The sequence below is a fragment of the Magallana gigas genome, chromosome 8 (genome assembly GCF_963853765.1).
Source record: "Magallana gigas chromosome 8, xbMagGiga1.1, whole genome shotgun sequence".
Classification (NCBI taxonomy): domain Eukaryota; kingdom Metazoa; phylum Mollusca; class Bivalvia; order Ostreida; family Ostreidae; genus Magallana; species Magallana gigas.
In genome coordinates this window covers 12,500,193-12,510,674 of record NC_088860.1, presented here as the reverse complement: position 1 = coordinate 12,510,674, position 10,482 = coordinate 12,500,193, and the positions used below count along the sequence as shown (strand labels likewise).

At 32.5% G+C, this 10,482-nt stretch overlaps 1 protein-coding gene across 3 annotated transcripts in view; it reads right to left on the bottom strand.

Annotated features, from left to right (window-relative positions):
• Positions 1-7,399: 7,399 nt before the first annotated feature.
• Positions 7,400-10,482, bottom strand: part of LOC105328930 (serine/threonine-protein kinase 36) — a 44,817-nt gene continuing 41,734 nt past the window's right edge. For all 3 annotated transcript variants that reach the window (XM_034474502.2, XM_034474503.2, XM_066068127.1), the window contains 3 exons: positions 9,714-9,786; positions 9,179-9,275; positions 7,400-8,637 (listed from right to left, as the gene is read on the bottom strand). In XM_034474502.2, coding sequence (XP_034330393.2) covers positions 8,440-8,637; positions 9,179-9,275; positions 9,714-9,786 — 368 coding nt within the window. In that variant the 3' untranslated portion in view covers positions 7,400-8,439. The remainder of the gene's footprint in view (positions 8,638-9,178; positions 9,276-9,713; positions 9,787-10,482) is intronic.

The following is a 10,482-nucleotide window of genomic DNA, read 5'->3' as shown; positions in this document are numbered from 1 at the left end:
TAATTACCCGATTTGAATAACGTTCCTCCTTTTTGGTATATATGAATCAAGGACTAAATTTAGATCCAAATTTTTAGAATATAATAGTGCATATATTTAAACTATTAACAGTCTGCTTCTTACAGGAAATTTTCTTCCAAGTAATTTACCCCCACGTAATTTTTTTTAATAAATGTACACTTTGCTTATTATCGACGGCTCAATATTTCAATAAAAAGCAATTAGCACTTTACTTTGACGTTCTTACCATCCACTCCAATAAAATTCTAGCATTTGGTGCGTTTAATTGATGCTTTATTATAACTTATGTATGTCAATTAAACATGTTTGAAAGCAATTTAGATTGTCTGACTAACTGATGAAGATGATGAGTGTCTACCTAAATGTCTTCCTAGATTCCTGTTTGTCGACCCTTTCGGAAAAAACTTGTTATTTGGAAAGCTAGAGACATCATCTCTAAGTATTCCTATTTGGGAATACAATCGATGCAGCAAGTATGCTATTTAAATAATGCGATTACTTAGCATTATTAAAATCAATACTGAATGACATATAGCTCAAATTAAGTGAAATCAAGTCAAGAAGATGGATTTGAATAATCCACAGTTGAAAAGAATCCATCATCATTTAGAGTCTTTTTGCATTAAGAATTCTATCCCCAATTAATTCTACCGATAGATGTTTTACGTCCATGCATACGCGTTAAAACCCCAGGTGGCTATTTTCAATTTTCTATTTTACATGTATTCGCTTGATGCATTTGCGATCCCTTTTGCGGTTTCCTTTGAAATTCATGCTAGCAATTTCCAAACACAATACGACATCGATGTCTATTTTACTGGTAGATCACGCGACCTCGATTTAAGCTCTCGTCTTCCATTGAGACTGGGAGAAGGGGATCAGGAAAAGTTAATTCCGCCAGGTGGAAATGTGAAGCGGTCGAAATTGATCAGTAATTTTCTTCTTATTAACGATCAGGAGAGAGGATCAAGTGCGCCCGAGTAATTAACTGTCACTTTGACGATCCTCAATCACAAAATATTAGTCACGTAAACGAGAAGTAAACGCGATCTTAAGGACCTATTGCAAGCCTCGCTTTAGTGTCAACATTAGTTTGGATTTTAATTGATTGTCGGGGTGTCGATTTCGTTATTAATACAAAATGATCACACACTAGCGTTTATTTTCCCTTGATTGACACAGTAACAAGTTCGACAATTTGACAGTTTCAATTTAGTATCAAATTGAAACCGTCGGTTGTTTTCCTGTAGCTGCGATGTACTGATATCTTAACCAAACTCATCCCCGCCATCCCATCCTCTAATATATATTTATAAATTAATACATTCATGCTTGAAACGAGGTTTCATTGTTTTTAAGCGCGAGGTATTTTGTATCGTATTCCAAATTTTTCATACAAAATCCCGAGCTCAAGAAGAAGAAGGGAGAGTTCTACAACACTTGAAAAGAAATGAATTTTTAATATATAACATGATGCTTGTGCAACATTTATAGAATTTGTAAAATTGTATATCATGAGAAAACGATTTCAAAGATGTTTCCCTTTATATTAAAAGCTAAATTGGCAGTCCTCGTAAATCACCACTATTTGTCAAGGGATTACTGTTTTCTATGATCTGTTTAGATATTTGAAAAGTAAAATACAAATTGCAGCGGCGTTTAAAAAAAAATGCTGTGATTTTATTCCGCATATACCTATAATTATTTATTTCGTCCAATCCCTGTATACCAAAGGTGTACATGTGTTTTGGCAATCAAACAGATTCAGAATAAAACAACATACACACCTCAGAATAGCAATACACAAACTGAAATATTGTACGTCCTTAAAAGAAGATTTTTATGATGATATCCACCAAATAATAATTCAATACAAAGGCACCAGTCCAGGTGTCAAGAAATAAATTCAAACTTTCTTACAATAGCTTGTTCAACTAGAATTTCACAATGTTCTTCCAAAAAAAAAAATTCTTATCAAAGTTTAAATCACATGCAGAAGTATCATGACAGGAATTTTGCAACAAATTAGATTTAAAAAAAAAAAGAAGAAAAAGAAATAAAGCTTAATTATATTGCTTTAATCATTTTCCCTAAAATCACCGTCCATTAAATAAATCTCTTAAACAATTTAACTAAGTTCACCCAGTATGTTTTCCGGCAAGTTTTTTTTTCAGCAACTGACACATTGGTTACGGAGATTAAAAAACCCCCGAAAATGTGAAAAGTTTACGACGACAACTCCGACAGACAACGAACTTATTGCGATAAGAAAAAGGCTAACTAAAGTTTTTCTCAAGTGAGTTAAATATAAAGGAACAATAAGTACTCAGCTATACGGTCTGGGGGATGGTGAAGGGGTTAACAAAAGATCGTTTGTTATTCCTCGTACGCGTATAAGAAAAAATCAAAGTACTGAAGTACTGTCGGGAGTTGATTTTATTATTTTTATCAATTTTAAAATCAACGATATGTTATGCAAATTTTTATAATATGAATTCTCGAACTTTTCCGACAAGAATTTCGAGAAAACCCCATATGAATCATGTTGTATAATATTTAAAGATAGAATTAATTCCATCAAACTGTGTATCAGTAATTGAAATGTTTCTAAAAATTGTACACGTCTGGATCCAAGCAATATTGAACTCTAGTCTCGTTCAACCAGACGCTCGACTGTCTCCGTTAATCTCCGACTACCAAGAGAGATTCTCTGCTTGTCGGAAATTTACGGAGACAGCCGAACGTCTGGTTGAACGAGACTATATTGAACTCTAGCGTAGGAATACATGCAACTACAAAAAACAATTGAATTGTTCGTACTATATGAAATCTGACTATTTTCAATGTATTTATAGATACTTTTCTTTTGAAAAACAATGGTACAGCATACAGTACACTAAATTTATCTATTATTTTCAAGATCTACGTCTTGTCAGCGGTGATGATTTGTGCTTAGGTCCAAACACTGTTTCACTTTCGGTTTGCCAGGGTAACTGCATAGGAGAGTTGATTAAAATCAACTCCCAAAAACCAGAGATCTTGAACGCAATACGATGCATGAGAGAAAACTTATTGACTGATAAGCACCAAAAGAGTGTCGGTGTGATTATAGTCCAATCACGAAAAGATATATGTATACTTGTAGCGCTCTGATACATGTGAGTGCTATTTCTATTGGGGTTCTCGCCGTGAAAGAACAAATAAGGTGATTATAGCGTAAAATTACCTACACACTGTTAAGTAAACCACTGAGATCGGATAAAAGCAAACTTCGTTACTCAACAAGGCTTTACTGAAGAAACTTGTGTGAGATGCAACGGTAGGAAAGTTTAAGTAGATTGAGTAACAGCGCCTAGTATTACGTAAGGATTCATGTAAAAAATGATACAGACAGTTATTAATGACTAATTATATAGATCGGCATATAAAGAAACGTTGATTTATAAATACACCGTACATATACTTTTTCTCACAGCTATGACGTAAATAATTAATTAGACATAATTGTTTTCTGTTATTTATGTGTTGCATATCCATAAATGATGTTTTGTTAATTACAATATACTTTTAGTGTCTTAATAATAATTACATAAATTTGACATTTCAACTTTTGTGTCGAATGCGTTTAATTTATTGCAACGATTTAATAATTAATAAACAGAGAGAGAGAGAGAGAGAGAGAGAGAGAGAGAGTGACGAATCTTTGAAAGGCAGTAGTGATCTTATTTATTACTAAAGGTACGAGCAATGGGAAACTTCAAGATATTAATGTGGAAAATAAAAGTATATGATATTCAATTGTCATTTATATAAAAAAACCTAAATATTACAATATTTTATTTTTTTAAGTAAAAAAGTAATACTAGTAGCCACAATAGGTATCAAAATCAAGACTAGCCAATCAGTTGTTGACGATCTATCTTATTATTATACGCTGTCAGAAAACGCAATTTAGAAAGAAAAAATACCATTTTTTTTCGGAAAGAAAAAAATATCAATTTGGTGCGACCAAAAGAACTCATAAAGAACTTTGTAAAATTGTCCAATTTCGTGATGATTACTTATGTCAACTATAAATGTGATGGATATTATATTAATTGAATTAAGCTTGTCAATAAATTAAATTTGAAAAATAATCAAAAGAAAATGTTTTAAACAAAAAGGGAAAATCCCAGAGAGACAACATTAAAAAAAAACCTAACAGTTTACAGGAAAGTTAACAGTTTTGTATTTGTGGTGTTCAGAAGAGATGTCCATATGACCAAGCCTCAAAGCAAATCTGTTCCTTAGGGTTTTACATTAATAACTGCTACTCATAAAAGACTAAATGTCCTTCTTATCCGCGAATGAAAATCATTTAGAAAGTAATTAATTTCCCTCTACGTTTACCTGAGTAATAAAAGTGATTAGAGTAAAGAAAAAGGATGTCTTTACTTCGTCAAATAAGCTATTGCTTCAATGGGTTTGCAATAACGTCAAAAAAGGGATCTCTCCAGTTACAAATTTTACGTTTTTCGTTATTAAAGATTCAGTTCGTCATTAAATCTCCTCCATTGTCTCCAATAAATGGTCTAATATGCGACAACTGCTTGTGATTTACGTTAAATTGCGAGTAATAAACTTTGGACAGCGGAAAATTGAACATGACCCGGCAGATATCGCTAGCTTGTTATTATCACCCGATTCCAAGCTGATAAAGATGTTTTTATTGTAATTTTCTTTTATGTTTAACGTTAATTACATCCTGACTTGGATTAATAGTTCTCCTTCGAAGAAAACTTAGACTTTAGACCTTTTTCTGCGGCGATGTCTTCCCAGTGTCGTTTGGCGCGCTCACCAGTTATCGTCTGCGACTCGATCTTCCCGAGTTTTTCCTGGCGGGCTGGTTTGTCGTCTGTTAATTGTTTGCTACAGGAAGAAACCGCGCTTCTTAAAAATTGGACAAATAATCGCTTTTCAATAATTGGTTCTAATTTCACTTCTTTTGGCAGTAAATCTACGATTAATCTTCGGGCATTGTTAGAATAGCGGATGGATTTTTGTTCGCCGGTATACTTTTTCTGTAGTAATTAAATGTTAGCGGGATCAATATTATCCAAGAATGAACTTAAGAAGATGTATTGGAGAATTTCATATCGCAGAATATTAATCCTTCGCTTGTAGTAATTCTTCTGTGTAAGTTTTTTATCCACCAATCTATTGTTGTATTTGTCAGTCTTTTTACTTGGCACGTAAATGTACATGTACATGTACTTCATAATGTTGATCATACGTCTTCTCTTAATGCTTTTAAAAAACTTTTTATCTGCCATTTTGTTTTATTCATTGATTGTTTCCAATCAGAATCAAATTACAGTCTTGAAATTGGAGACCAAACTAAATGTTGAAACTTTATACATATATATTCATTCATGTTTGTAAAAACCAACAAAAAATGTATCAGTATCTAAAATTAGTTTAATTAAAAATTCATCGTAGTGGACGGTTTATAGAAGTCAGATACATACACGTGTAAACATGTACAAAACAAAAGATTACAAAAATACAACCAAATACAAAATCAAAAAACCACACTGAATGTGGGTACAATAACTCAAAGGAATGATGAAGTCAATAGTAAATACACGTTATACATTGATTTAACCTCATGTTCCCCATGTCTAAAAGAAAGAGTGAATCAGATGAGCAATAAGTCTTTTACAAGCATGACTGATAAGATAATGAAATAAAAATACCAACATATCTATAATTTCTTTCAAGCTTTACGTTTCAGCGATGCATATTCAGCATATTACATGTATTGAGTTCAATGCCTAAATAAGGTCAATTCTCGAATCATATTCTAGTATTGAGACAAAAACCAACTGGTGTACGCGTACAAAATTATTCAAAGTGTCTTTTGTCTTTTGAAATTCAATGCCAATTAGTTCAAAGCGCGGGTTTGTGCTCTATAATGTTTTTTTTTTCATGAAAATAGTACCACCTTCATTTAGCAAATTCTTGGGGTGATGATTCAATATCATTTTGTTGAACATTTGAATTTTCATGAAAATAATAATAGATTTCATTTCACTCAAAGACAAAATGTAATATACTACCTTTTAGAAATCTCAAATGTTGTGAACTAAATATGGGTAGTTCAGTGGTATAAGACTTGAGCTTTTAATTAAAGATTTCACCAAAACTTTAAACATGTTTTGTTTTTCTTTGTGTTTGTTTAAATCATTAAACCCAACAATATGAAATTTAATTTTCTGCACGATTTCATTTTATAACTTATTAGGCAGTAAATTTACCAATATTTTTAACAATAATATTTAAGATTAGAAATTGTATTTTACGATTTGACCAAAAAATAAATAAATAAATAAATGTGTCATTATTTAAAAGTAAAAAAAATAACATGTGGTGAAGACATTGCTTTCATGTCACTGTTGTGATCTAGCACTCTTTTATTCTATTTTGGCAGTCTGATATTGGTGAGTTTTATATCAGTCTCGTATTACACTTCATACCAGTCTGTTTCAGAACCAATATTCTTCAAACTCGGACTATCTTAGGTAAATCAAGAAATCAACTAATGAAATTGAATTGCAGTGTTTTAAGTACAATACAGGACTCTAGACACTCCTGTATGAAAAATACTTGCATTCGTTCTCAAACTATGTGATGCTTTTCAATGCAAAAAAAAACCAGTATATCCAATACTTGCATTCAATGCTAAATAAATACACAAAGGCATGATAAGACAATGGTCAGCTATGGACGCTGAGATGGCGGTAAAGGTACAAAGTCCCCACTATAAAGCGTGATAACTCTCGCTGACATCTAGTTGAAGAACGATTTCAGACATGAAAATACAATAAGGTACAAAAGTGATATCTTTTCCCCTTAAATTTGAACATAGTTTAGTTCTAAAAATTTTGTATTTACATTTTCAGAAACAAGAATTAAAGTTTTACGACTTCCTATTTAATTCTTAATGGCAATATCATCAATACAACGAACTTCTATGTTTGTTTGTTTGTGTTTTTTGTTTTGTTAAGGTTCCTCACTACACCTTGAAATAGTTTCTAAAATCAGCATAAATTTACTTCATTATGATAAAGAGCATGATGGATAAGAAGTGTATATGTCAAATAGGCGAAAAAATGTGCAATTTTAGATAAAAAAATGATATTTTCAAAATTTTTATTCAGTAAACATAAACAAAAGCCCCTGGTGGATTCCAACTCATGACCTGCGGTTTACAAGCCTGCTACTTTAACCACTATTTTTTTCTATGACGATATGCATCTGAATCGATTGATACAAACAGTTTAACAAAACATTTAAATCGCCATCTTGTGACGTAGTATCTTAAAAAGTATAAGTCTCGGTGTAGTGAAGTACCTTAATACATGTATTGTAACACTTTTCAAGTAAAAAATCAGGGTAGATTTTGACAGGAACTGATGGCCGCATATAACCACAACGAGTTTCAAGAATTTACATTACAAACATTTTATGTATCAAACGTATTATGTTTATATTGATAAAGACTATGACCCATGTTTCCTAATGTTTTCTAAAAAGAATGTCATTATTTTTTGGCAATTCACGTTGGAAAAGTCAGTGAATGCAATTATTTGTGACGTCATACACATCCACAAAATGATTTGTGTTTAACTCTTGATATAATTCAAAGTTTACATAAGTGTATTCTGATGTAAAGTTTCTATTCTGTTTTCAAAGTGAGCCTTGTTCATTTGTCTGAAAAGACAAGCCTAAATTAAAAGCAGTTCAATCGCAACTGATGCATTTTTGAAGAAAATAAATATAGATACAAATATACTGAGAGGAAGTGCACCTTGAATGTTTAACGATGCAAGATTATTCTGAAAGTTCAAACCCTCCACTAATGTTAACCGGTTCAGACAGGGAACCACACATCTGTATAATAAATTACTTGAAAACAGATTTATGAACACCATAATACTTTGTTGGCACATACTGGTACTGAATCAGTTCTGGAAATAACTCAGATAAAGCGCTTTTCTAGAGTCTACAATGGTTGTTTTTCAATTCAGTACAATAAAATAAAATACAATGGATCTTTGCCTCTCCACCTGATACCAACACATATAAAAGCTCTTTATTCATATCTTTTGTATTCAAACCATAACCTAAATAATGTGCTAAAACATCATCATATTCACTGATGTTTCAGTTCCATCAACAAACATCCTGAATTTCTATAGCACTTTGAGGAATGAATATTTTTTCTGGTGACCATCACACAAGTCTTTCCCTGCTTTTATTTCGAAGATGAAAATATCTTCCAACATAATAGAACACATTCACAGTGATCATTTTCTTCACAACAACTGAAGTGACCCTTTGACATTGTTTAATTCATCACAGCTGGAGCCTGGGAGCCTACGATTTGCCCTGTAATAGCCTGACCAGCTTACTGCAGTGAGTGTAGACAGTGGCATTGCCTTGTCCGTGACTGCTGTGGATACTCCGATTCACCTGGACACTGTTTGAGTTGGACATGATAGAAGAGGAAGGACGTGGTGTGTTGGCCACAGTTACATTGTTCAACTTATCCACAGCATTGTGTGTTATCATTTCCTAAGTTGAAAATCAAAATAGTCATGATTTTTTAAATAAAAAATTGGAGCATTATTAATTGCTCTTTTTTTAAGGAACTGCTAAGTGTGGCCATCTAGAAAAAATTTGGACAACAGCCTTATAAAGATGAATGATTCTGATTGTTAAAGCTGATATGAATTCATAAATATCAAATGGAAATTTTATCTAAGAATAAACCATCTTTTATTTTTCATTGATTGTAGTTTCTTTCATTCTTGTCCACAAATATATTACTACATTGTGTAGTTCTATCATTTAGAAGTCTGTTTAGCCTGAATGCCTCATCTGTAACTTCCTCGACCAGTTTATCTACCCCAGTGGCAGTTGAGGAACGATCGAAACTGATGTGGCGACCCAAGCATTTCTGAATTCATGTCAGCTTTAAAGTAGGTCCTCAAAAAAGAAACAAGTCTTCAACTCTTCTTTTCCTGAACCCTTTATTGTCATATAAAAAGGTAAACAATTTGCACTGCATCTGCAACAAATAATTACCGTACAGTGTTGACACTAAGTATCTTACCTTTCTGAGGTCATCCAAATTGGAGAGACTTCTCAGGGCCAGTATTGCACTAATTTGAACACTCTGTTGTTGTTCTCGACAAACCAAGTCTAACAACCTAAAGATAATCAAATACAAGATCAAAATGCATACAATCCTGCACTTCATCAGCAAATGTTAAAAATTATAATACATGTACTGGATATAAGTCAATTAAGATACCATGAACATGAAATTTTACAAGGAAAGAAAAAGGAGAAATGTTCTAAATTCAAACTGTAAACACATAAATTCAAGGAATTTCATTTTTATGAGCATAATTTTAGGAAAAGTTCACAAAAAAGTATTGGATAGGTAAATTGAACAAGTAAAATCTTGTCTTTGTAAAAATCATATGTATCCAAAGAAAGATTTTCCGGGATTTTAAGCTTCGTTTTAAAACAAAAAAAGTTCTTCTGTACACACTCCCTTCAATTAAATCACAAACTACATGTAGCTTATTTGTCACCTAGAAATGTCAATAAAATATTTTTAGATAATACTAAGAAGAAATTACCTGGCAACAACTTTTGATTTCTTCAAATCCAAAACTAGGACATTGGAATGAATTCCAAAATTACCACAGGCACCTGTTCAAAATAAAAATAAAAAATCGTGAATTTATTGAGACTGATATAATTTTATTTCCTGTCTGGAAACAGTGTCCGTCATGGAAGGACCAATCATTAGACTGGGAAATAAAAAAAATATAAATTGTATATCAGGCACTACAGTGGAATCATTATATTTTTTGGTGTTTCCATCTTCGTGGATTTCATGTGTACCCCTCAACAACAAATTTACATCAGGAACAAATTATTTAAAAACAAGAGGCCCAGGGGCCACATCGCTCACCTGAGCAACAATTGCCTTAATTCTGATCAAATTAGCATTACAGTATCAAAATATCTTGACAACTGAGTACAGTAGATCTTGCTAAAAAAATTTTTTTTAGTAAAGCCCCTTTTGTTGTTGTACCTGTAAGAAGATTTTTCTCTATTCCTATAAACCCCCCCCCCCTCCCCATTTCGTGGCCCCACTATTCTCTAGGGAATCATGGTTTCATCAAACTTAAATCTACCTTTAATCTCATAACCTGTGCTTTCACACTAAGTACTGAGTTCTGGACCGAAACCTTTCCCAGAATATTTTTAAGGATTGTAAAACTTGATCCCACAATTGTGGCCTCACCCTACCCCCGGGGACCATGATTTGAACAAACTTGAATCAACACTTCCTGAGGATGCTTCCATTTTAATTTGAGTTTTTCTGGCCTAATAGGTTTT